The following is a 27,973-nucleotide window of genomic DNA, read 5'->3' as shown; positions in this document are numbered from 1 at the left end:
TCACAGCCTCAGAGATGAGCCAAGCAGCAGAGGCATCCTGGGACCAAGAGGAAACTTCTTATTCACACAGGGGACTAGATGGGCAGAAAACTAGTCTTTAGGTTAGCAGCAGGTTAAGTAACAATCAGTTGTATCCCAAGATAGGATCTGACGGTCTGGGCTTGGCCACAGGTATTTCTACCAAGGAGAAAACACTTTTTGCTTGCTTTAAGATTTATAGTTCTGTTCCTAAAAATCCCAAATTCTCAGCTGTGTTCACATGGTAAAGCTCATGAGAGCTGTGAGGCTTACATTCTCTGTCCTGGAGAAGGAAGACCACTATCTGGTCTTTAATAAGAGAAAATCTAGACATATCACATTAGACTTAAAAGCAAGTGATTATTTGAGACTTAATGTTGATTTGTCCATAGCTCAGGTAGAGAAAGTCCTTATTATTCACGGGGCCAGCAAATCCACAGCATCAGCATCGCCTGGGAGCTTGTTAAGAAATGTGGGCCCCACCCCAGACTTACCAAGCCAGAATAACACCCCAAAGAGATTTGCATGTAGACTACAGTTTGATAAGCACTGCCCTAGGAACATTCAAATAAAGAAATTAGAGCTCTGAGAAAAGTGTGTTGCTCAGATGAACATTATTTCATGAACCATGTGTGTGGGGGGCTGAATACTGATCCAAAGACAGGAATCGAAGACAGCTCTCTGCAGGACTTGCTGACTCACAGTCTAAGTATCTCCTGCTTAGATTGCGGTGTGCACACAGCACCCAAGTTACTCAACATTCATTCACCATGTCCCCACTGACCCAGCACAACAGCAGTTGTGAGTGAAAAAAAAAAAAAAAAAAAAAAATCTTCCAGTGGCCCAGCAGTCAATTCAGTCACACTTCAAGTTCTGTCTCCCCATAGGGGTGATCACTACCAGCGGAGATAAGGCATCTGTTTGTCTTCATCACTATGCTTCTTTCTAGAAACGTCTTGAGGTTGCAATTATGAAAAAATAATTTCACAGTATTTGGGTTAATTACAAAAACCAAACTCTACAACTATTTGTTGAGCTGTGGAACTCACACACATTCAAAGGTTTCTGAATGAATGCTAATTCCATTCTTTTATTTCCTCATACCACAAACATTTTAATTTATCTGCCTTTTTACAACCTGATTTACACAAGCAAATTGCAAACGAAAACCAGGCATTCTTTAATCATCCAAAGTGCGTGTATAAAATATAGAACAAACCCTAGTATTTAAACATAAACAAGGGTAGCTGAAGCAGCTTTATTGCAATCTCTTCAAGTTAGCATATTACAGTTTAAATATTTATGCTTGTAAAGGTCTGCATAATCTACAATACAGAGTTATTTTAGAAGCAGTTAAGACTTAACTAATTGAAAAAAACCAACAAAACGTCAACGCAAAGCTGTAACAATTATCTGAAACTTATTTACAATTAAACATTTAGGGTCCTGATTTACAGAACTCAGTGCCTTTCATGATTTATTGATGAGTTTTATAGAGAAAGTAAGCAGTATGTAGAATATTCCCCAGGTAAAATCTGGAGTGAATGGCTTTTAGAGCAGTCTATCAATATGCTTAACTAACAACTAAAGAGTAACAAAACTGTATACAGCAGCAATCAGAATAACAGGCCACAACAGAAGAACTAATGCCATTTTTGACAGTGTTCTTGGTATGTATAGGAAGAAAAATGATTGCCATCCCCCACCCCCCGCTGCCAACTTTCTTAATTAAAAAAATAAATTGTCCTTAATAATCACTACATGTGAATTCTGGGTAATAATCTCCTTTCTTCCCACAGAGTTGTGTTTAAACTTAATTCCTGCATCAGCAAATTTAAACAAAGAAAAGTTCCTTTGATAACAGCCATCAGAGTTCAATGGGTATTTATTCAGAGGGGAAAGCTTGGGGCAAGGTGACCAAGTGGTTAACTATTCCAATTGCAAAAGAGACATCATAGATAAGGTGCTAGAAACCCAAGATTACCCTTGAAGCACTTCAGTGGATTCAAGTGATTTAATGTACACAACAAAGGAAATGACAAAGGAAAATTAATGAAAGTGTTTTAAAGAGAAAAATTTCAACAAATCAGTTCCCAGGTAGTCTTTAAAAGAACAAAAATTTACAGTAAACATTTTAACTCTGGAATGCAAGTATTGTACAATTACCAGTACATTACATTTACAAAACTGCTTAGACAGTAGTTGCTCCAGAGTAAGAATTTTAAAATATACAAGCCAGTTCACGATGACTTTAGATATGTTATTAAAATACATTGTTAATCAAAAATACTTTACTATGTACATGTACACTGTATAAACTCTAGATTTGCCTACCAAAGAAAGCCTTAATCAATTTCTGGTTCACTGGCCCAGTACAATTCTATCATTTGGTCTTCGTATCATACACATGGGCTGAGAGGCATGGTACTGCCGTCAGTTCGTCAATAAAACAGTAACGCATTTTTCTTTCTGTAGAACGTCTAGTTGGATGAGTCAGTTTTACTTCCACCATATTTTACTTTCCTAAATGCTGATCCAAGTAACTCTGGGCATTCACATAATTCATTTGCAATTTGGTTACACTTCAAAATAAGGCTATAATTCATTTCATCAGTTATGACACTGTCTTGCTTGTAGTCAGGATGGTTTGCGATAAACTCCCTCATCCATCTGGCAACTGTCATTAGTTCTCCTGTGGGGCGGGGAAGCGGAAAAAAAAAATTAAAACCACAGAAGTTTTTTTTTAATAAGTTGATATTTAGTGGTCGGCATAAACGCAATTCTGGAGAGAAATCACTGTGTCCTTTTAGTGTAGCCGCATGGCAGGGGGTGGGAACATCTTTCATAGCGTTTGAAGAAGTCCTCCTGGGCAGGAATTCTAGGTTGCGGGCAGGCAATGAGAACACATACATCCAGTTTCTATGGTACCTGTTAGAGGCCACCCATATGCCGACACTGCTAGCTCTTAAGGGACAGGAGCCAGCACATGTGTACAAGAGCATGTGTCCTCCCGTTTGGCCAGAGGGCTAGGACTACAAATGCCGAGACTGCCTCAGAGGACTGTAGGGTCCCTTGAGCCATCTTTGATCAAAGAGGTGGAGAGAATAAAGAACAGTAAGTAGAGTGAATGAAGAGAGAAATTGGCAGTATACCATTTGAGGGGTGAGGTGGGGTTCTACGGCTATCCTTTGTGACTCCAGAAAGTGTACAGAAGCCTCAAGTTAAATACAGATGCCATTACCATTATTGCTGTCGCTTTATTAATAGCTGACAGCTCCCTTGTGCCAAATACTGTGTTAGGCACTGTAAATGTAACCTTAAAGCTAATAAAGAAAGGGGATTCTCAGGAGCCTCATTGTATGTACAAATGCAGGCTGAAGAACAGTTCAGCTTATTTAACTTACAGAGTTCCTTAGTCCTATAAAAGAGCCCATGATGATGTACAATCAACACAGTTGGACGTAAATGGTAAGTAAACAATCCAGATGCCATTTCATCATCTGAGATGCCAGTGATTTGAAGATGCACCCCTATTTTCTGAACTGATAAGAAAAAAAGCACTGCTAATCTAAATTATGTGTCAAAGATTAAAAGGTGAATACAATTGCAGAGATACGAAAATGTGAAACAGTGTGCATGAATTAAACACGGCATTATTTTAAAAGACTTTAAGAAATTGAACATTCTAAGATTGTACCGTTCTGTCTACATTACGAGATTAAGAAAAACAGGTATCATACCAGATGCTCTCTTCTTAATTAGCTTTAGGTAGTTCAGAATACTACATCTGGTGTCCACATCTACTTCCATGTTTTCAAGGTAAGAGTTCAGAATTGGGATCAGTCCAGGAAACACACCTTCCTACAAGAAGCAGGACACGTTATGAACTCCCTGCCGGCGGATGTGCACAGTGAGGCATACTGTACAGGGCCACCCTCCTACCTTCCCATTGATGATGGTGTCTATGCTCATGAGGGTGTACTCCTCTGCAGCAAGCTCTGTGCTGTTCTGGGCCTTGCCACAACCATCCACCACTGCGTTGCCACCTGCCGGAGAAGAGCGTCAGGGGAGCTTTAGCAGCTTGTTGCAGCATAAGCTGACGTTAGAAATCTAAGATAATGTAATACCTTTGCAAATATCTTTCCTGAAATAAAACATTCCCTGCAAGACAGCATCTCGTTTCTGTGCTGCCTTCATGTTCTCATCAACCTAAGGGAGAAAAAGAATCACGACTAAGTCACAATATTCTTGATCGGACATACAGGTTGCAGCGCCTTCCTCACTTTTGCAATGAGGACTCACTCCCTTAGGGATTCTACGTTCTGCTCAAATGCTTCCCAGTGGGAGGAACAGGCTTTTTATTTATGTGAGGACTGTGTCACTCAATCATGGATTGGTATGTGATTTTTTTTAACTAATCAGGGAACTTTAAGAGAAACGTAAAACCCAAAACTTATATTCATGTGGAATGTCTGTATTTCAAAGCACCTCTGTGACTGAGGCTTGCAACAGACACACAGTGTTGGGAGGGCAGGTGGCTGGTTCCATTTACATAGCAGTGTCTCACCAGGAGTCCCAGGGTAATGAAGGCAGAAGGCAGGACTAGAACCCAGTTCTTCTTCTTCTGTTTTTTTGAGACGGAGTCTCGCTCTGTTGCCCAGGCTAGAGTGCAGTGGTGCGATCTCAGCTCACCCCAACCTCTGTCTCCTGGGTTCAAGTGATGCTTCGTGCCTCAGCCTCCCAAGTAGCTGGGATTACAGGCCTGCGCCACCACACCTGGCTAATTTTTTTTGTATTTTTAGCAGAGACGGGGCTGGTCTCGAACTCCTGACCTCAAGTGATCTGCACGCTTCGGCCTCCCAAAGTGCTGGGATTACAGGTGTGAGCCACCGCGCCTGGCCTATAACCCAGTTCTTCTAAGTTGAATGCTCTTCCCCTGCTGCCTCGCCATTGGGGTTTTGCCTCCCCACTAGAGTGAGGAAAGGCAAAGACAGTTCATAGGTTGTCGTATCTGGAATAAGGTTACAGCCCTCCCAAGGGCAGAAGATCACTGCTTTTTGCCCACCTGGTGGCTCCAGACATGTAGACTCACTCATGAAACCGAAAACTGTTTCATTTGTGAATTCTCTACATCTCTAATGACTTTTTAAGACTCTCAAAGCAGAATTTAAAAAACTTTTTAGTAGTAATCCCTTATTTTCTATAATGAAATCTTATGTGGGACCTCAGTGTATACAATAGTGACCAGTTAGGCTGATGTGGGACAGATGGTACATAAACTCTCTTGATTACCAAATCTCCTCCCACATTCATTATGTGGGGAGTGCGATTGTTAACGGTTTCATTTTTGAAGAGACACACAGGACCTTCTGAACAATCTAGATACTCTAGGAGCACACTCAAATAAATAGTATAAATTCCACCATGGCTGTGAACATCTGCTTTCATTACTAGTATGTGTTTCTTTTTTCCTTAGTCTTGTAAAAAGTTGATAATGACCACTTCTAATTTCTGCTTTTATGACTTCCTTTCAAAGTATATTTGATTTTGTTCTTTAGATTCTCAACTACTTAGATTCAAAATCTTTGTTTTATGACATAATTTTTCCTCACACAGCAGCTCTGCCAGCAACCTACTGTCTTTCACTTTCCTATACAACCTGTAATTCTAGTTTTGGCGAATCTAAAATCTATACATTTTTAATTTCCAATGTTAAATTTCTCCAGAATCTCTCTTTAGTTTTAGTGGGAACGCACGCTCTATTGTGTCTACTTTTGAGAAGTGAAGATGTTCTTTATTTTTTGTAAATCTTACTCATGGCATCTGAAAAAAGATGTGGTATGAGATATGTAATACAGGCCATACAACCAAGCTTATTAACCGTGCCATTTAACTCCCTCATGGCCCTCCCCATCCTTTGATTATATGACTTGTCAGTTACTAAGTAACAGGCAAGGTACTCTGCTAAGTGGTTTACCTCATTAATCTCACATGGGCTTACAACAGCCTACTTATCCCCCTCTGGGATACATGTGGGAAACTGAGGCACTGAAAATAAGTAACTTGTCCAGGTTAAAAGCCTCCTAAGTAGTACCAGGGATTTATGCATTTAGTTCTCACATCAAAGCCACATATTACCCATCACACTAAATTCTTTTCATGTTACATTTCATGGTACAAAAAGGACCACAGCTTTCACATCTTCTTGGAAGAATATATAAAACTACTTTCTCTATCCCATTTAATAATTTCTACCTCACATTTTGCCTGATATCGCTTTGCCATTCCTGCTATCATTCCAAAAGGTCACTATGCAGTTCTTCCCGGCATCTGTCCTTGTTCTAGGTATATCTTGTGCAAACTGTGTTGTTGCTATTTTATATTATCTGTTTTAGCTGTTTAATAGGATAGAGTTTAGTCTATTCAAATTTGTTTTCATTTTATTTTCACCATTTTATGTTCTGTGGGCTATTGTTTCTTCACTCCCCTGGCCCCACACCCAATTTTGTGGCACTGAAATGTATTCCTGGTTCATTTTACCACCCTTTTAGCCAGCAAGTTTAGGAGTAATAAATCCTGTTTCTATACTATTAATAGTTTTCCTTACTTTTAAAGAGGTAGTTTTGAAATTATAACTCTCTAAGTGTCAAGCACTAATGAGTATCTGCCATTCATCTCCTTCCATATCCCCTTACTAGGTGCCATGGTTTGAATGTTTGTGTTCCCTCAAATTCATAAGCTGATGCCTAATGCCCATTGTGACAGTATTAGAAGGTAGGGCCTTTGGGGGCGATTGGGAGGACCTCCTTTGGGATGTCATGAAGGCTCTACCCTCATAAATGGGAGTAGTGCTCTCATAACAGAGACACCTGAAGAGCTAGTTAGCCCCTTCCACCATGTAAGAACACAGCAAGAAGGCACCATGTATGAACCAGAGGGCAAAAGCTCTCACCAGACACTGACACTGCCGGTGACTTGATCGTGGACTTCCTAGCCTCCAGAATTGTGAGCAATACATTCCCATTGTTTATAAACCACCCAGTGTAAGGTATTTTTGTTACAGCAGCCCAAACAAACTAAGACACTAGATAAGACTTCTGGCATACTTTTAGCCCTAACTTGATCCATTCAGTTTTGTTAGAATCCTGAAATTTAAAGAATAACTTGGATGAGAAGATAATTCTGTGGTTGTTAATTCTTTACCTCTCGAGATTCTGAAAACTTCTTTCCATCCAGCATTTAATGTTGCAAATGAGAAGTAGTATCAGTTGATTTTTTCCCCCTTGGCAGGTCTCCTCATATTTCCTCTTGTCCAGACAGTTAATTTTCTCTTTGAAATTAATAAATGCCTACATTTGAGTTAAGTATTTGTCTCATCCTTAAGGGAGACTTATTAAGGAAAAATTCTATTATTTCCTTGATTATTGTATTTTATATCTTTTCTATATAAACTATTCTCCTCTTCTAAATTATTACATAAACATTGAATTTTCTAGAGTTTTCCAGGCTTCAGGTTTTCCATAATTTTCATTTCTTCACCATCCTGCTGGGATTAATCTTAATTTGGTCTTCTAAGTCACTACCTTGGATATTCAACAACATCTGCACTACTGGTGAGAATACTCACCATTAAATAAGCACCATCTATAATGCTTGTTTTATGGATGTGACTGACCCTCTATAGAATTTGTCTGAGGCCACTAATTAGAATTCCTTTAAGAACACTTTCCAAAGCTGAGCATGGTGGTTTGTGTCTGTAATTCCAGCTACCTGGAAGGCTTGGCAGCAGGAGGATCATTTTAGCCCAGGAGTTCGAGACCAGCCTCAGCAACATAGTGAGACCCTGTCTCTAAAAAAGGTTTAAAAATTAAAAATAATAATAATAATTCTTTCCAGTTTCTTATCTTTTTTTTTCAAGAGATGGGATCAGGGCTGCACTGGAATTCCTGGATTCAAGCAATCCTCCTGCCTCAGCCTCCTGAAGGGCAGAGATTATAGGTGTGTGCTGGGCCCAGCTTACTTCCTTGAAGTAACCAAGTTTCACTGAACAGAGTATACCCTTGCAGGACCAGTTGGGCCCCTCTCTTTAAGGCTGTTAATTGCTCTCAATTTTCTGTTGCCTTCCGGGCATCTATTCTTATTTATAAGCAAAGGCTTAGACCGGTAGCTTACATGCAATCTCTCTTAGATGGATTTGGTCTCCCCAGTAGGTAGGCATGAGGGCAATGTGGGCCCACAGAGTTCTATGAGTGATCTTTGGTCTGGGTGTGAGGAGCAGGCAGGGATGGGCTGACAGCCTGACTTCCTTCAGGGGGTGTGGGGATGGGCACAGTCTGGCAAACCGCTCATGGAGGAAGGAGATGCCCCAGGGGCAGATGCTGGAGCTAAGCAGTTTCATTCCTGCTTCCATGTTTGCTGTGACAGGGCTGCCCTACTTCTCCATTCTCTGGCCCTAAAACCCTCAACCAGGAACTCCTGCGGCAGGGCCCTCTCTGTTTAGCAGTTTTTTCCAGCCACCCTCTGCCAAGAGGAACCCTGGCCCAGAAACCAAAGGCCTTCACCTCCTCAGCTACTGCCCCACCACCCACAGCTCTGTTCCCTCATCACCTGGAGTTGTTCTGCTGGCAAACTGCTTCCAGAAAGCGTGGTTTTTGGTCTTTTGGGGGGCTGATGAACTCCAATTTGTTTTTCTGACAGTCCAACCCCATTCAGATTCTTCAGAAACATCTCAAGTTCAGTTCTACTGAGGATACTTTTCCCGGCATTCCAGCATTTACACTTTCCCTCCCCATCCTAATTTTAACATTGTAATCAACCTGGGATTTTGTAGTGAATGAAATCAATGTGTGGGACTACTTCTAGCCATCAATCACCTTGAATGGAAAGTGTCTAGAAATTAAGCTTAGGTTTAAAAGAAAATAAAGAATAGGGCTGATGGAGAAACATTTTATTGCAAAGGGTAAACAATTCCAAATGAAATCAGGTTGTAAAAAAATAGCATATATAAATAAATATATCTACAGATAGATCTATACCCATCACCATAAAGAAACATATCCTTACCTTTGACAGTGGAATGAGAAAATCCAATTTGTACGAAAGGATCACTCTGGTGAGCAGTACCACGAACACCACATAGGCAGAGTTCTCAAAGTCTGTTAATTGCACCTAGACAAGCAGAAGCTCAGAGAAGTTACAAACCAACTACACAAACGTGCTCTTCCCTGACCCAGGCCCCTCCTTAGATCACGTCATTCCCAAGCCATCTCCTAATTCCCCATCTGGGTCTGGAAGCCCTTTGCCCACATCTATTCTCAGAAATCAACCCTCTATAACTTGGACTGACTTGTTACCATGCACATACTTAATTTTTATTTTATATTTAAGAGCCTTCTGACAGCAGCATCAGAAGGGTGATGAACAGCTGGCGAAAGAGTACTTTTGAGTCAGTTCTTGCTGATGCGTGTGTCTTACCTCCATGGGTCGAAATTCTACTCTCCATCCGATGTCTGAGTTTGGAGGAGGGGGCTTAAATCTCATTGTCTGCCAATTTGTGGACTGAATATTCTATGATACAAAAGCAGAGAAGAAAACCAACTTTTCATACATCTGGGAAAATATTAAGATGATCTGATATTTAATTAGGAAAGAAAACTGCTTACTGTCCATACCAAATTTCTTCAACTGACAAAGACAAAAAAGGTATAATTTAAGATTTTCTTGGAGTGTGCTCTTTCAGGAACACAAAACAGCAAGTGTTTACCAAAAGCTAGAGGCCCTATCCCTGCAAGCTTAATCCCACCCAGCTCCTACTCCCTACCTCCCACCTAGGGGGCAGCAGCTGAAGAGCCACGGGGCCCCCACCTTCATCCCTGAGAGTTTTAGGAGCCAGCCTGCCGTTCCAGGTGACACTGGACACTTTCATCTGAGAACCCTGTCACACAACAGTTGTTTCCTTTCTTCCTCCTCTCCTGGGAATGCTGCTGCTTCAATGACCCCAGAGCCTAAGAAGGGTAGCTGTTTCTCAAGACACTGAGAGAGAGTTCTTTCTTGGCCCTAACCATCTTGGGATCTGATGGCAAGACTGGAAGGATTTGTATCTTTTGTGAGTTTGGTGGGGGAAAGAAAGGGGATATAGGTGGTATTTCAAAAGGTATATATGTCAATGTCTACATATAACATGACACAGAAATAAGCCTATGAGAAGCCTATCTACAAAAAAAAAAAAAAAAAAAAAGGTGGTATGTCTGAAGCACTGAAATAACTGATCAGGTTATTTTTTGTGCAGTGTATGAATTTTTCACCACTAGGCAAATAAGAAAATACTGAACAACAACAAAACAATATAATCAGTGAGATAAACAGTAAGAATCGTAAAATAAGAGTACTTGAAACCAATTTTTCATTTGTTCAAGTTCTTTTCTGCACTGGGTAAATGAAAGTCTTACGAAATTTCTTTTGTATTCTTCACAGGTACAGAAAACTGCCTCCCCATGTTGGTTTGTGAAGTGAAATGCATATAAAACAGAGGATTCCAGACTCTCAGAAGTCAATAAATAAATAAATAAAAATAAAACTGAGGAGATACCTCAAAATGGTCAGACTCATTAGCATCATCCAGGTGTATTTTCTCTTCAAAAAGTGTCAGTGGGTCTCTAATAAAGAGATGAGCCACATGCTGGGCCAGGAGATGATCAATGCCTGCAAAGAGATCATATGGGAACTCACTGCAAAGCAGGAGATACCCCTTCCTCTTAGTCCAGAAAGACGACAGGATAGCTCAGGAAGTTTGAAGAAAGGGTGTCTAGAAGCTTGAAATAGCTGGTTTCATTAGTATCCTCACCTCGCCCAGTATTTTATCCTGCGGACAGTGCAGAAATGTCAACGTTTTATTCACTACTTACACAATGCCTGCTGGGGCACTGGTGTGGACCTACACACAGACCTCCAAAGTAAGCTCCTTTTGCTAAAAGTCAAGAAGATCTCACAAGTATTTGGAACCTGAAACTTTAGGAACAAGCAGCCTCATAAGGAAAGTTAAAGACTTCACACTAAAAATAGAAACCAGACCAGGAGTCAGCAAAAAAGTGTATAAGAGCTTTGAAGAACTAAAGGCGTACAATTAAACCCAGAAAGATGCAGTGGGAACCCACCTTCCTGCAACAGCTGTTCGTAGATCTCTTTATCTATCGTCAAGTCGATGTCATTATATTTCTCACCACACTTAGATAAATAGCTGTCTATTGAGTCATATCGGGATTTACTGATCCTATAGTTATTGTTCTTCAACGGCTAAAGATTAAAAATATATATAAATGAATATGCTATATAAAATGAGTTGAAAATAATATATTTTTATATATGATAATTATATAAAAACCTCAACATAAGATACAGAAAAAAAGTTAGAGAGCCCTGAAAAGTATTATTAAGGAAAATTATATTTTTTAAAATCTGAAGGTAATTTAAATACCCTTTTTTTCTGGTATGATTTAAATATACTTTTTTCTTTTACAAGCAGATCACTTTCATTCTTATTAAGCTAGGGAAAATAAATGCTAAGGTTAAAAGCAAATAAATAAATAAATCTATAATGTAAGATAAACCTATCAAAATAATTTATCCTTTAAAGTTTATTTCTACTTAGAAAGCATGTTCAACAATTTATGAACAATTACATGAAGACCAGAGCAGCAGTAGTATAGCCCTGGTTAAGAATATCAAAAACACTTATGAGGGCTCCTTTAAAAACACCCCTGGTTCAGGTCCCATCCTAGAGATTCTTATTTAGTAGGTCTAGGATAGGGTCTCGGTGTCTACTTTTAAAGATTTCCATGGGTGGTTCTGATGCACACCCCTTGCTGGAGAGATGCAAGGGTTACTTTACAGTTCAACATGCAAACAAGAGGTGCCATCTCACCCTTATTAGTCAATGCCTAACCTTTTACATGAAAAAAGAATCTCTGACACAAATTATACTTTCCATGGCAGAAAGAACCATATACAAAACACTCATGTGGCACCAAAAAGCCTTTTGCTAAAAACAGCCATCAGCACTTCCAAAATATAGAAAAATGGCACTACTAATTTTAAATGAAGCTAAAACAAATACAGACATCAACATATGATAGAAATTAACTCCCCACCTAGACCAAATCTTTTTCCTCACTTTAGATAAAAATTTCAGGGAGATATCCTAAAATTGCAAGTAGTTACAAAAGATCCATTTTTACCTGCTTGATTTAAAAGGGCTATTAAGGAACAATAATTCCCACCTCCAGTCCTCTCTCCTCCCGAGTTCTATCATCTACAGATGCAGAAATCACTCCCCAGCGACAATCGATGTCTGACACATAGCCTCGGTAAAAGGGAGATGCAGCACTCAAAGCCATCTAAAAACAAACAAAAGTCAGCTCCTGCAAATTCAAAATGTCACTTACATGCTAAAAAAAGCTCCATGCAGTTATATTTCTGATAAAAAATAATCAGTTTGTGCAACCTATACAGAGCTCCACCACACGTACCTGTGCCTATCTTACAGTGAAATATACCAAGAAGAATCCAGTTCCTTGGGTTTGATTCACTTAAATCATCCTCTCTCTAATGTGAGGACATGAAGTATGGGAGAGGGAAAATGTCCACATTCAAACTTGACGTTTAACAAATCAATGTTGTACTAGCAATAGTAAACTTCTACAGTGTAGACTCTCAGTTCATTATACCTAAACCCGCATACTACTTATATTAGTCCATCTCTGACTGAGGTCTTAACTGGACTTAAATAGCACACCATTAGTAAATTCTGCATATGCTATCTTATTTCCTACGAAGTAGTATTTAAAATAAGAGGTAATTTATACTTACGACAATTGGACAGATAGTAGCCAACTGATCATAAAGGTATCTGGCCTCAGATATACTGCAGGCTTGGAATGTCACCTGTTTAAGAATTGCAAAGTTATTAACACCAAGGAATCATTAGCATGCTCCCCAAGCAGTGAAATCAGATAAGGAAGGTGCTGGGGAGAGAGGGGCAAGTTAACAGTGCTTCATGAATGGCAACATTTAATGCAAGAGTTTTGTTTAAAAGTTGTCTTCGGTGAATTTAACTAGAAAATGGTATTTAATTATGTTCCATTGCCTATAGGCAACTAATATAAATAACCAAGGTCCTAAGTGAAATAGGATTAAGTAGTCAAAAAAGAAAAATAAGACACAGACATACAATGACCTTTAGCAAAGCATTTTCTCTTCTACTGGCTTGTTGCCTTCCTATCCCTTCAGTTAGTGAGGGATGCAAAAGGTATTTGGACCTGTTAACTATTGTTTCCTTTCCCTTCCTTTTGCTTTCCTTCCCTTCCCTTTTCTTTCTTTCCTTTTTTTTTGAGATGGAGTCTCACTCTGTCGCCTAGGCTGGAGTGCAGTGGCATGATCTCGGCTCACTGCAAGCTCTGCCTTCTGGGTTCACGCCATTCTTCCACCTCAGCCTCCCGAGTAGCTGGGGTTACATGTGCCCACCGCCATGCCCGGCTAATTTTGTTTTTGTATTTTTAGTAGAGACGGGATTTCAACGTGTTAGCCAGGTTGGTCTCGATCTCCTGACCTCGTGATCCGCTCGCCTCGGCCTCCCAAAGTGCTGGCGTTACAGGCGTGAGCCACCGCACCTGGCCAACTATTGTTTTCAAACTTCACTGGTGGCAGTATGGTGAAGAGCTTGGAAGGGGGCAAGACTAGAAAGACTGGGAAGCAGTTAAAATACTGCATCTGTCAAGGAAAAGGCTAAGGAAGGATGTGGGGGAGAGTGATACTAAAGTCAAAGTAGCAGGCACTGGTGACCAAGGGGAGACCGAGAGTGGGGGATGGCTTAGGTTTTGGCTTGGGTGTTCAGAGGTTAGAGATAAAGAGGTGTCATGACGTGATGGACTTATGAGGCCAAGAGAACAGACAGAAAAAGAGGTCCTCTAAGTGGCTAGGTCTCCAGGGCTGGTGCTCAGAAGAAAAATCTGAGTTGTAGAAATACCTGGGGAGTAGGCTCAGACAATGTCCTGAAGATGGGGAGATCACCCAGGAAGCCTGCACAAGGAGGGTAGGTAGGACACTTAAGAGTCAGGCAGAGAGAAAGATCATACAACTTGGTGAGCATAAATTCTTTGTTACCCAACAGAAACCAAAACCAAAAACAAAAGACCTGCTTTTTTTCCAAGAGGGTAGAAGGGACAAGGAACACAAATGTGTTTGTGTTAGCACATTAGTCATAACTGCAAGTTGGCAACAGTTTTAATCTCCTCTGTTGTTGTTATTCAATAACGACAGTTTGAATTTCGTGTTATTCAATAATGACAGCTTGAATTTAGTGTTGGAACACGAAATAATTTCAGTGTTGAAGACTTGAAATACAGCAGCTAAGTGAATATTTGACTGTTACAATCTCAACTTGTTAGTTCCAATGGTCTTAGCTAGATTTCAGCTTTGTTTTCCACAGCAGACAACGTCTATTGGAGACTCAAGTTTGCCTGCTCAATTATAATCGCATTTCATGTCAGTGTGGAGACTATATTAACTAGTCATTACTAGTTTAATAATAATTAATAATTAATTCAACACAGAGAAAAGCTGTGTCATGGGCACCAAAGAGTAAGAGTTTCAAAGGTTAAAGTAGACAAAGATTGATAAGGGTTGGCAATTAGGTCACTGATAACCAAACCAAGGGGAGTTGCTGCAAAGAGGTGGGAACTTGGAAATCACTTTGCGTGTGGCATGAATTACACGAGCAGTGAGGAAATGGGAGCTGGCACGCAAAGTCTTTATGCACTTATTTGCTGAAGTGGAAGCTCCAGAAGGGCGGGGATCTTTCTTCCCATTCTCTATCCCAAGTGTGCAGGACACCTGGTTAGTGCTTAACAAATGAGAATCTTGGAAAAAAAAAAAAAAAGAGGTGCTAAAGAGGATAACATAAGGTCAAAGGTATGGTGAGAAACCTGAAAGACAGGGACCCCAAAGGCCAACTGACAAGGCATTGAGATTTAAAGAAAAACAAAAAACAAAAAACTACATGTTTCCCAAGTATTTTGACTAAATAATTATTTTGAACATGCATCTCTTAGTTTTTTATGTCTTATTTGTTACTCTTAGGTATTTTAGTGTGTGTCATTTTTGTTTTTAAAACGATACTATGAGAAGCAGGTTTTCTTTCCAGTTTTTCAATTGGCTTCTCTCAGATGGCCTGTACACAATACGTAATTTGTAGGTGAATCCTGGGAAATCCAACCCCAGAGAAGTATACAACAGTGAAGTGACTCAGTTATTTTAAATACCTTTAGTAATTAGCTTTCTTACTCTAGAGCTGATATGCAATCATCAAATTAAATAGGACATCACTGTGGATAATGGCTTTAATGGAAGGAAAAAAAGTTCTTATGCCTTAAAAAGCTATGAATACATGAGTAATTTGGGCTTCTAGTGTCCTTTTAAAGCATCATATAAAGGAGACGCACAATGCTGCCAGGAAACTGATGGGGGTGGGGCTGGGGGTGGAGGGAGGAACTAAGGAAGATATATGTTAGAAACCTAAACATCTAATCTAAACTTTATCTACAACCCAGATCTGAAGTCACATGACTTTGGGGGGGTGGGGTGGGGGGTCTCATAACCTGTCATGAACTTAGTGCTTTTTTTTTTTGGAGACAAAGACTTGCTCTGTTCCCCAGGCTGGAATGCAGTGGTACAATCTTGGCTCACTGCAACCTCCGCCTCCCAGGTTCAAGCGTTTCTCATGCCTCAGACTCCTGACTAGCTGGGATTACAGGCACATGCCACCATGTCTAATTTTTGTATTTTTAGTAGACACGAGATTTTGCCATGGTGGCCAGGCTGGTCTCAAACTCCTGACCTCAAGTGATCTGCCCACCTCAGCCTCCCAAAGTGCTGGGATTACAGGCATGAGCCACCGCGCCTGGCTGTGAACTTGGTGCTTTTTAAGTGATTCCTGAAAGGCCCCAAAACAGTCAAGAATTTGAATGTGGTTAAAATGCTTTTTGTTTTATACACTAAGTCTTCCTTTAGCCTTAAAAAATTACTTTAAAACTATTTTTTCTGCTTTACTGTAATAAGTAGTTTCCTTTTTTTCCCCCATCTCTCTAATGATACATAATAGATGTACACAGCTTCAGGGCACACATGATAATTTAATACATTCATATAATTTGTACAGATCAAATCAGTGTACTTGGGAAAGAAGTCGTTTTAGCGTTCCACTGAAGAGACATCAAGCAGGGATTCTGGTGGTGAATTGGCAAAATTCATTTCATGTGCCACACATGAAATGCTTTATCTGTGCTAATGATTTAAGTGGCGTAGTGAAACTGTATATGTCATTGGAAAAAAGAAAACAATCCTACACCCATGACAGAGCTTACACTGGATGGAAAACTTCTATCTACAAGCAATAAAAATATTGGTCATCTACCACTAGGAAACATTTATGGGTATACATACAGTGTTTCAGTGGAAAGAAATCCCTTGGAACTATATCAGAGAAACTATGCGGTCCTTGGCAGAACACCCTGGTTTAATATTAAACCAAGAAAAGGCAATCAATACACTAACAGCACTTACACAATTCTAAAACCATGTACTGTAAGCTCTAGAACTTAATGGTTTTCTTTAGAAATACTTGTAATTAAGATAGGAAAACAGATATGCAGTTAAAAGTTGAAAAATCTCTTTTTTCGTGAAGTGTGATGGTTTATGTTTATTTGGAAGTCACATATTTTACGCTACCTATAAATGTCAAGAAAACAGAAAGAAATTATCCTCAGTCATGTTATTTAAACACATTCAGAATGGAAAAATCTGAGTCTAGCATTCAATTTGGATTATACTTAGTTTTGAAAATAAACAGACCAGAGATATATGCGCAAGAAATGCGTGTACACGCGGTAGCTGTCTGAGGTGAAGGAAGGCTGGGTTCTGGGCCTCTGCATTGAGAGAAGTCAGGCTGGGGGCTCAGAAGGGTCTTAATGGGTCCAGGCTCTGCACGGCCCCGCGCCTCTAAGGACACTGTTTTTAATCAGTTGAAGTAATCAGAACTGGATAAAATTTCCTTGGACATTAAATAACAAGCAGCCTCTCTCTTTTACTTCCATTAGTTAAGGCAATAAAATAAATATTAGCTTAGAGTCAGATCTAGAAGGGGACTTAATATCAGCCCTTCTTTCAAATGACGAAAAACCTGAGGCAAAAGATGTAAAGGGAGTTGCCCAAATACCTGAATAGTGACAGAGCCAAAACCCAACTGCAGGCTTGCGTGTGGCCACCTGATGGGTTCCATGCTCTTCCATTCCGGTCTTAAGCGCGCTTGGACACTCACTGCCAGGGGCACCATAATTTAAACAGATCCAGGAAAATTTTTTAATGGGTAAACAGAAACAGGCTCCTGTATACTTCACTCAGGGGCAAGACAAACACAAGCTGCTAAGTTATTTACTCTTTTTATATCTCTAGACAGTTTTGCACAAATCCCTTGGATCACAAAATCACTGGAATATTCCCATCAGAGCTCATTTTCAGAGTTTAGAACAATATTTAAGCCACCTCATTAGCCTGTCACGAGATGGCAGTAAAAACTAGGCATATAAAAAGAGAAGAGAAACAATGACAGAATATATTGCATTTTAAGTTAACTGAAATTACAGTTACAAAGGTATATATACTGTGTATACCTTTGTGGTGAACCACAGAGTCTGTAGAACGATTAGTCATAGACAGCTACCAATGAATTTGCTAATATAATTTCACTGTTTTTCAGAAAGGCATACCAGCTACCATTTCAACCTCATTAAAATGTGATTTTTGGAACAGGACACATACATATATGAAGAAGCTAAAAAACAGAAATGGATGGAACACTTTGCCTCTCTGTATGTTTGAAACAATACCTGAAGACAGCAATTGCCCATTCCAAATCCCATGGCATCCATGTAAATATGATCTGGCTTAGAAGCCCTTGAAGCTTCATCATCCTCAGGAAATGTTTCTATAAATGGAGATGGTGTATTCTTGTCCTTAAATACTGTATTATAAAAATACAAAAATAAAAATGGTTTAGAATTCAGGATTAAACAATTCAACATGTCTCTCTCCCACCCCACCACCTCTCAGTAGACTTACTTGGTACATTGATGACAACCTTTTCTCCTCTCCTATGTCGGATATTTCTTGTTAAGGTACTAAAACAGACAACCAAACGTCATAAATTGGTCACCTAACAGTCATCGTGTAAAAGAAGAATTTGATTATACACAAGTAAGCGGAATGAAATCATACCTCAGATTAGTTCTCTAAGACAACTCAACAGATAACGTATCTGAGTCAAGATACTATAAGGGAACTTTCTGATTAAAGGTTTTGCATTACTATCAATTCTTTGGCTCCTGCTCAAGAATGCTGTTCTGTCTCCTGCTCAACCCCTGCTCCCACAGCTCCCTTAACTTACCAAATCAATTCAGGTGTTCAAAGTCTGCCATGGTCTGCTTTCACTGTTTCCAACATGTCCCAAATTAACTCCAAAGACTTCGGTCAAACTTTAGTACCCACTTTGCCCAGGCATCTCTGGAGCCCCAATACCTTGTTCCTCCCTCCTTCAAATCTGCAGGATTAATCCTTATCCTCCAGACTCATGCTTGTTTAGTCCAGAAGCTACCAGGCACACTGTGGCCACTGAGTACTTGAAATACGGCTTGTCCTAATTAAAACACGCACGTGCTGTGAGAGTAAAATATACACCAGATTTTGAAGACGTAGTACCAAAAAAACCATGAAATTACTTGTGAATAAAGGATTACATGGTTCAAATAACATTTTTGGACATATTCGGTTAAATAAAATATAAAATTATGTTCATCTGGTTTTTACTTTAATGTGGCTATGAGAACATTTACAATTACATGTTTCTATGGGCAGTGCTGCTGTAGATTCAGCCTAAATGCCACTTCTTCCATGAAGCCTGCTTTGATCCCCTCAGTCAGAAGCATCTCACTTTCTCCAAGAAGGATTTCTGGTGCATCTCTTGACATCTGTTATAATCTATCTCTTCTTGAGCAACTGAATTATTTTTATTTTCCTTTAAACACATGACAACATATGAAGTTAGAAACTATGTCTACAAGTATCTGTCTTCCCCAAAAGGCTCTGCACGTAGCAAACGTGCGGGCCTGTTAAAAGTAATGAATGCTGAGAAGTCTCCATGTTGCCACTCTGGGTCAGGAGCCTAGGCTCAGGGTGACAGATGAGCATGCATTTTGCAAAGCTAAGATCAGACTAGTGACAGCCTTAAAGCAACTTAAAACCTCAGAATTGAACGACAAACCAACAGAACTCGAAGTTAATGGAAGAGAAGAGACTGCTTATTATATATATCAGGTACTGTACCTATTTTATAAGTTATATAGAGTAAGATGGGCAGATCACAGATACTGACGGTTAGATAGAGGGAAAAAAAATAGAGATAACGAAAAGAAAAAAAAAAAATCCCAGTAGGCATTTACAGACCTAGGACTGAAAATAATCTCCTCATTAAAAGAGGTCAGTGGCTCAGCTAGTAACTTTGTGATGACTTGGAGAACTGACAAGCCTGGTGCACGCATCAACAATCAAGGAGCCTGGGGGTACTGAAGATGTGAACAGGTGCACATCTGCTGTCTTCTCTGGTTACTTAGGAAGACAGCCAAAACTCAGTTAATGCTCAAAAAGGATTTCTAGACAGAAACACTATACTCTCAGAAGTCAGGGGTCTAGTGAAGGGCATCTGCATTTCAACACAAAGCCATACTCACCTGAAGCGAGGGTGCTTGTTTATTGCTTCATCTGGAAAGAAGAGGGACTTGGAAGCTCCTCCTTCCACTGGGTTGGGTTTGACCTCAGGCAGTGTGAACCCAGGACAGCCTAATCTACAACAAATTGAAGAACTAAATAGATGGGATTTGTTTTCAGGAATTAATTGTGTGCAGTCTTGCCATCACTGCACCTGCTAAAGACACCTCATTTCTAGTATCCCCTTTTCAGAGGGTTTTGTGTTTACAAAACAAATGTTGTGTAAATACTGTGCCCCTTTACAACCACTCCCACTCTTCTTGCTCACAAGGATCTTCTTTTAATTCCAGCCCACTAGTAACTTTATCCAAGTCTCCACTCACCCACAATCCACACAGCATTTACTCGGGTCCTCTCCATCTCTTCATCTAATAGAAAGGACTGACAGCACAGAAGTCATTTCCCTTGGTCACATCAGCTGTCATGGGTGACAGGTGTCCCCCTACATGGCCTATGATGGGTGTCTTCCTTTTCCATCTCTAAACTCTCAGATTATCTTTGGACCCCCTGCATGGCACCACTGCCTCCCACTTCCTGGTAGGCTCTGAATCTGGAAGGAGCCTGTTTTATGCCTCTGTAGGTCACCTCATGAGTCCCTCAAGATTAGGGAGTATCTCTGCAGGTGTCCCCATCTACCCCTGAGATCACTCTCTGAAGTCTGAAACCCAACCCTTTTCTATTACTTAAGGAACTCTACTTTCAACACAGAAAAATGAAGCTCCATATTTATTCCTAAGTATAAAGCTCAAATTCCACATCACTTTTAGTGATGGCCCCAGTTTTTCCAAGTTAGGAATTTGAGGTCAATATATTACATGTGCTGTGAGGGAGGACAAGGACTAAGTGAAAGCCAAACAAGGGAGGAGTTTTAAATCAGTGGGAAGAAACTTTTGGCTTGAGGCTCAAGATAAGCTCATACCTTTTTTAAAAAAATATATTTTTTTTTTCTGAGACAGGGTCTTGCTCTGTCTCCTAGGCTGCAGTGCAGTGGTGCAATCATAGCTCAGTGCAGCCTTGAACTCCTGGGCTCAAGTCATCCTCCTGCCTCAGGCTCCTGAGTAGCTGGGATTACAGGCGTGAGCCACTGTACCCAAGTTTTTTAGGGATGAGGTCTCACTATGTTGCCCAGAATGGTCTTGAACTCCTAGGCTCAAGTAATCCTTCTGCTTCGGCCTCCTAAAGTGCTGGGATTACAGGCGTGAGCCACCACACCTGGCCAACCATGCCTTATTTTTAACCCCTACCTTTTCTTAATATAAAATAAAGTATTTGTTGACTGCCCATATCCACTTTGGAAACAATTGAAGGTAGTGATCTTATCTAGAAAACAGTTCCCAGCTACAAGGGTTCTTGAGAATTCTTGAAGCTATGTCCATTATTTACTATGAGCCAACAACCTTAGGAATAGTTCTTTGGGAGAGTAACAAACTTAAATCTAAGGGGATTCCTTGCTCACCAGAATCAGATTGGATGAAAAGAGAATGAAAATGTGTTTGTGTGGCAGGGAGAAGATAGAATCAGAACTTGCATCTTCGGACACCTATGGCACTGCTTCATTTTGGACCAGTGCTGTCCCACAGAACTTTCTGGAGTGATGGAAATGTTTAATATCTCTACTATCCAAAACAACGTGGTAGTCACTAACCACATGGTTACTGAGCCCTTGAAATGAGGCTAGTTCCTCAGTCACATCAGGAAAACTATAATTTTCATTTTATATAATTTTAATTTTAAATTTAAATAGTCACATGGTTACTGTTTTGGACTACAGTTCCACACTATAGAGCTTTGCATCTTTATAAAGAAAGTCACCCTGTTTACACTTAAGAACCAGAGTACTCCTTTCTCTCTTGATCCTATACTACAACAAAACTTTATCATTTACTGTGGATGTATAGGGAGGCTTCGAGCCACTAAATAACTAATAATTATTGTTCCAAGTCCCAAAATACCTTCCTATATGGACAGGGTATAAAAAAATTATACATATAATTTTTTCAAAATTATAGGTTTTTAGAATAAAGCTTATTCCTCTGTCTCAACTCCCCCTTCACAATGACTTAAGATGCTGAATCTTTTTATTTTTATTTATTTATTTATTTTGAGATGGAGGGTTGCTTTGTCACCCAGGCTGGAGCAGAGTGACACAATCTCAGCTCACAACCTCTGCCTCCCAGGTTCAAGCGATTCTCCTGCCGCAGCCTCCCGAGTAGCTGGGATTACAGGCACGTATCACCATATGTGGCTAATTTTTGTATTTTTTGTAAAGTCGGGGTTTCACCATGTTGGCCAGGCTGGTCTCGAACTCCTGACTTCAGGTGATCTGCCTGCCTTGGCCTCCCAAAGTGCTGGGATTACAGGTGTGAGCCACCATGCCCACGCATTTAGTGCACGCTAAATCTTTTTTAAAAAGGCAACTATCCCATATGGAACCATTCTCAAGGTAAGGGACACGTTAGGTTTAACCCAAAACTTTATTTTCTGGCCCAGAAGGAAACACCACTGCCCATCAATCCTATATATTCTTCAGCTTTAATATATAAAACAGTTCTGGTTTTTGTTACAAATCCCCTCCCACTTTCTTAATTTGCTAAGTGAAATGTACAACCCTCTTAATGTTAAGGGGGAAAAAAAGGAAAATATAAGGTATTACATTTTCCAGTTCACTAGAAGTTGTCATTTAACATCTGTAACCTCCTCCTTGGCCTCTACTCGAGTATTCGAAGGTTTTCAGGACAATGACCTATAGCAAAAGCCTTGCTGTGTCTTCTCTTCCCAGCAGTTCACCGACTCTGCCATCTTTTAAACCACACACTTTTCCTATCACCAGCACCCACCAGCATCCAGGCAGCCCTTGTCTCTCCACAGGGAGCTCGCTCACTCACTTCCTAGTAAGCCCTGGCACCTACAGCCCAAGCGAGGGCTGCAAAGCAAAAAGGGGATGCCATTCGCCCAACCCAACCTTCCCAAGGCCTCCAACTGTTTTTAGGAGAACAACTAAAATTTGTGGTTAACCTGACCTGCCTGCCAATTACCTGCCAGCTTCCATTTACCCCATACTTGCACTTCCTCCTCAGCCTCCTAGTCACACTGGCCAGCTTGCTTTCTTCTAGTTCCCAGGAAGTCCCCGCTTGCTTGGCTCATCCTCGGACTTCTACACACACCGCTTCCCCTCCCTAAGACCTTCCTCCGCTCCCCATTCCTATTTCACTCCTCCTGGAATCTTGGACATGCCACCCCCTCTCCCTCCACCCACCAGAGTCCACTGGATACTCAGGTTGTATTCTTTGCTCCCCATCTCCTCCTCCTAGCATGGCCCCACTTTGACACGTATTGAATCTATGGGTATTTGATTGTCCTTCGTCCCCCCAGCTCCACAGAAACAAATCTGTCCATCCTCACTCATGAGAGCATGCCCATTCTGCCTGCAGCAGGCACTCAAGTGTCTGAGTGAATGGCAGGGCCAGTGACTTTTCACCTCCTCTTTCAAACATAAAGTCGAAGAAATGTCCCCACTCTAATCAAAACAAATCTGTCCACCCTCACCCAGCTGGGATTTTCCTTCTGGTGGGGAGAGGGAGGGAAGTGGCCTGTACATATAGAATGAAGGGATCACAGAAATAGAGATGCTTCTATAAATGTTAGATGGCTGGCTTAAATAAGTTTTCAACTATTTAGATGTTACAACAGAGATATAAAAAACAATAAAATTCCCATTTAAATGCCCCTCTGAGGCCAATGATATGACCCTGAATGGCTGATGGACATTTATCAGAGAAAAGGTATAAAAATAGTTCAAAGTGTTCTCTCCACCATGGATACCAACCCCTAGAGCTCCTTTGAACTTTGAGGAGCTAAGGATACTGTCACAATCTGACAGACACCTAGCATAGATAAATCACATTCATGCTTTGGCAGAAATGTATTTTTACATAGGGGTTCTATGTATAATACATATGATATTCATGTACCTCATTCTAAGAGAAGAACATAATTTCACTATTTACTTTTATGTACTTTTGGTCATAACTAGATTTGATGACAAACCCTAAATCTTCTTTTCAGGACAATATGCAAGGACCTAATGACTCATGTTGTTCATAGAGCATCAGTATCGATAGCGCTGTGGGCGCACCACAGACCCTCCGATCTGCCACTGAAGCCACCATATGCTAGTAGGTAAATGCTCCTTTTTGAAAGTGCGTGAGGGCACAACCATCACAGTCACCAGGGGATAGTATTCCAGAAGCTCTGGCTACTGCTTACAGAGTCAGAACTGTGTGGCAGGCCTGCTGCTCCCTCCACCCTCGCCTGCGGCAGACACGGCCACGCTGCTGGTCTGTCATCACAGTATCCTGGTCTTTCCCACTGAGCCCCACTGAGTGTGCTCACCACGGTGCAGCCACCACAGCTGACAGAAGCTGGCATGCAACTGTGCCTGCAGCTCTACTGTTAGAGTCTATCAAGTGCAGTGTATAAAAGATAAACTGTCTGTAACGTATGGGGATTATAGGGTGGAAAGCCTGGGTTATGACTTGCTCTTTTCATTACCTGTATCTCCGAGAGATCTGCTGGGGCATGTTAATATAGGAACTAACCTGGGAAATGAAGTTATTGTGCAAAGAGCCTGATTTTCTTCTAATACAGAAGTAGCCTCCTTCCGGCGTTTTCGCATGTTGGCCTCAACTGTGTTGAACTCGGACATCGTTCCTCCGTAGGGCTGTCCTGGTGTCCCTTCAATCATGTAACTCCCATACTCTGGTCTCCAAAGGGTAGGATGGCTATGGAGGAGAAATAATTTAGTTCCATCTTATTCTTCTGCTATAGTCTGCTCAATTTTTAAGTTTTTAAAGTTGCTTTAAAAGTGTAGAAACCATTAGGTATAAATGAAGCTAAGAACTCCTTCATAGTTCTCAGTGATTATTACTTTTCCATAGCTATTCAACTACATAAGGGTCAACAAGTATTGGGTCCAAAATGTTTTTTTTCTTTTGAGACAGAGTCTCACTCTGTCACCCAGGCTGGAGTGTAATGGCACAATCTCGGCTCACTGAAACCTCTGCCTCACTGCAACCTCTGCCTCCCACGTCCAAGTGATTCTCGTGCCTCAGTCTCCTGTGTAGCTGGGATCACAGGCGTGCACTACCACACCCGGCTGATTTTTGTATTTTTAGTAGAGACGGGGTTTTGCCATGTTGGCCAGGCTGGTCTCAAACTCCTGGCCTTAAGTGATCCGCCTGCCTTGGCCTCCCAAAGTGCTAGGATTACAGGCGTGAGCCACCGTGCCTGACCCAAAATTTTTATAAATAACTGAAAATGCACACAGAGCATTCACTGTCCAGGACAAACTAACCTACTCTGCAGAGAAGGTGATGAAGCCTTAAGGGTTCTTTCAATTCAGTGCTGCCCTCCAAACTCAAATGCAGCTTCCCCAAAACGAATGAGTGGAAAATGAACAGAGGAGGATATACTCCCCTTCCCTCCCCGTCTCTCTCCTTAAATACAGGAATATCTTAAAAACGTGCCAGGTCAGGCACGGTGGGTCATGCTTGTAATTCCAGCACTTTGGGAGGCTGAGGCAGGCGGATCACAAGGTCAGGAGATGGAGACCATCCTGGCTAACATGGCGAAACCCCATCTCAACTAAAAATACAAAAAATTAGCTGGGCGTGATAGTGGGCACCTGTAGTCCCAGCTACTTGGGAGGCTGAGGCAGGAGAATGGCGTGAACCCAGGAGGCAGAGCTTGCAGTGAGCTGAGATCGCGCCACTGCACTCCAGCCTGGGCGGCAGAGAGGGACTCCATCTCAAAAAACAAACAAACAAGAAAAACATCATGCTAGCCAACAAAACCCATCTGCAAGTTATATCTTGCACCATGGTTTGTGATCCCAGTTATACGCTTCCGCAACACATTTTTTCCCAAAAATATTTTAATAAAAAACAGGCTTTATATTTAGTTTACTGTACAAAGTGCTTCATATATTAATGTACTTAATTCCAACCCCTTAGGTAGGTAGTGCTATTATCTTTACAGACGAGAGAACTGAGGCACAGAACAGTTAAGTAACTTGCCCAAGGTTATTCAGCTATTGAGTAAAGGAACCATGATTTGAAACTCTGTCAACCTGAAACCAGAGCCTATACTCTTAACTGTTATGCTACCCTGACTCCAATAACTGAGAAAAAACTCCACATTCTAGTAGTTTTAGCAGTTTCAGAAACACTAAATCAGCATATGAGAGCTTACTTTGGGTTTGTCCTTTCCCCCTTCTCTTGTAGAGTTTCAAGAACTTTCTCCCCAGACAGGACCAATCGGACTTTTTTATTTTCATGATCAAAAGATACCAACATGTATTCCACCTATTGAAAATAAAGGTGAGAAAAATTAACATTCTTCCAGACTTGTTTTCAGGGTGACCTCCAGAAGAAAAAGGCAAGGAAACGTGAAGTCTGTAAAGGATCCACAGTAACTCCAGTCAGTCACATCTGCTTACAGTACAGCACAAAATAAGTGTTCATATGCATAATATGGAAACCTGTAGAAAGGATCAGTCAGTAGTGCCACTTCCACCCCATCTTTCCTCTGTCCTACTTAATATCCTATGGAAAGGTCGATACCCATTTTGACAAGCTGTACATCAAAAAAGATGTATTTTGGAGCAAAGGTTCTGGAAACTGCTGTTGTAAAAAAGAAGCTGCATTTTAAAATTTATTTCCTCAGTTGGCTTATTATAAGTTTAAGAAAAAGGTTATCTGGACATTGCAGTCAAGGTAGCTTATGCTTACTTATTGGCAAAGTAATAAGTAAGGTAGATTACACTTTCATAATCCTACTACCAGTCCCACCTTTGGAGAGTTAAACCATAACCATGAATATACCATGTGGAGAAGTTATTTTAGGGGTTTCAACAATTTAATTTTGGTTTATCTCAAGTAATTTAAGACAAATTCTCCACTCTGAAACCATATACAATTTACAATGCAGGGTGCACTAGTGCACTTATTAACAATACCTGGTGGAATTCTAATAAAAATAAAGACTTAAACACCAAAGTCAGACTTCTGGGCAGAATACAACTAGAACCTACTTTTGTTTTTCCTGAAATTGTATGCTTTCAATCATGATAGTTGGCGTGAACAGTGAAGATTATGAATCACTATGTGTGATTGAAACAAAACATCCACTATCCATACGTAAGTGAAAAGATACGGAATTATTCAGGCAAACCCTTGAATGTACCCTTTGCACATGGCACCAAGACAATTACTACAGAGGTAGGAAACTGACTCCTCACAAAGCAAACCAGGCCACGGTGTATTTGGTTTGGCCTACAATAGCAGTTTAGGAAAAAAAAAAAAAAGGCAAGCAACAGTATATCCACTATTTCCCAGACATTTCACATGTAAATCTAGTTTCTCAGTCTTAAAACAATACCCAGAAGCTCAGCACCAGCCTGTGACTGTGCAGCTGCGCTGTCTGCTTCTCAGGGGTGCACACTGTCTACAGTTTATTCCCTTATTTATGTGTATTTCCCTGGTCTTAGAAGGCATTTGGGTCATTCACCCTCATCACAGAAACATTACGGGCCAAGTAATATGATTATAATGGGGAAAAAAATGTTAGTAACTATAGGAGATAACCTAGCAGATTTAAACAACAACAAAATAAACTTTCAATCAACTTTTATTAGCTCTCATCAGAATCTTTTTGCTCAGGAAATGGAAAAGGCTGCTTGATTTGGGTACGTGAACCAGAAACATGAGATCTCCACCTGCACAATCACTCAGTGTCAGCTGACTAAAAAACTAGGCTGTAGAATCTGGAACTGTTCGCAACAACAATTACAGGTTGCAAGATACCATCTATAGATCTCTGACTCCAGAACAGCTAAAACCTGATGGAACAGGAAACTTGGTTAAGTCTCAGAATGGGTATGTGAAAAGATACAAGTTAATCTTTAAATGAGTATAATGAGAAAAGATACGCTTTCATATATGAATCCTAATCTTCAAACCCAGCATGCAAAAGTAAGCATGATCACCCATTTCACAGGTGGGCAAAGGGGCTCAGAGAGGTAAGCTAC

General features: G+C 40.6%; 1 protein-coding gene across 1 annotated transcript; it reads right to left on the bottom strand.

Moving 5' to 3' along the window:
- Positions 1 to 1,080: 1,080 nt before the first annotated feature.
- On the bottom strand, positions 1,081 to 27,653 carry GCLC (glutamate-cysteine ligase, catalytic subunit). The gene is made up of 17 exons (XM_011981290.1): positions 27,642 to 27,653; positions 26,978 to 27,046; positions 26,137 to 26,249; positions 24,486 to 24,668; positions 19,851 to 19,964; positions 18,187 to 18,245; positions 17,955 to 18,088; positions 12,883 to 12,957; positions 12,294 to 12,410; positions 11,172 to 11,310; positions 10,607 to 10,719; positions 9,493 to 9,585; positions 9,082 to 9,186; positions 4,146 to 4,227; positions 3,961 to 4,064; positions 3,759 to 3,879; positions 1,081 to 2,710 (listed from the first exon to the last, which is right to left on the bottom strand). The coding sequence occupies exons 3-17, from the start codon at positions 26,238 to 26,240 to the stop codon at positions 2,499 to 2,501; spliced, it is 1,755 nt and encodes a 584-aa protein (XP_011836680.1). The 5' UTR covers positions 26,241 to 26,249; positions 26,978 to 27,046; positions 27,642 to 27,653; the 3' UTR covers positions 1,081 to 2,498.
- Between the last annotated feature and the right edge of the window lie 320 nt (positions 27,654 to 27,973).

This window comes from Mandrillus leucophaeus, unplaced genomic scaffold (assembly GCF_000951045.1).
Source record: "Mandrillus leucophaeus isolate KB7577 unplaced genomic scaffold, Mleu.le_1.0 Scaffold223, whole genome shotgun sequence".
NCBI lineage: Eukaryota > Metazoa > Chordata > Mammalia > Primates > Cercopithecidae > Mandrillus > Mandrillus leucophaeus.
This window is presented reverse-complemented; position numbering and strand designations above follow the sequence as displayed.

What these genes read in the sequence shown, in the direction of transcription:
- GCLC (XM_011981290.1), bottom strand. Translation starts at nt 26,240, where the DNA reads ATGTTGGTATCTTTTGATCATGAAAATAAAAAAGTCCGATTGGTCCTG. An exon ending in TGGGCAATTGCTGTCTTCAG is followed by an intron (nt 12,958 to 17,954) that starts GTATTGTTTCAA and finishes ATTCTTAAACAG; the next exon opens with GTGACATTCCAAGCCTGCAG. An exon ending in GGGAGGAGAGAGGACTGGAG is followed by an intron (nt 11,311 to 12,293) that starts GTGGGAATTATT and finishes TTTAATCTTTAG; the next exon opens with CCGTTGAAGAACAATAACTA.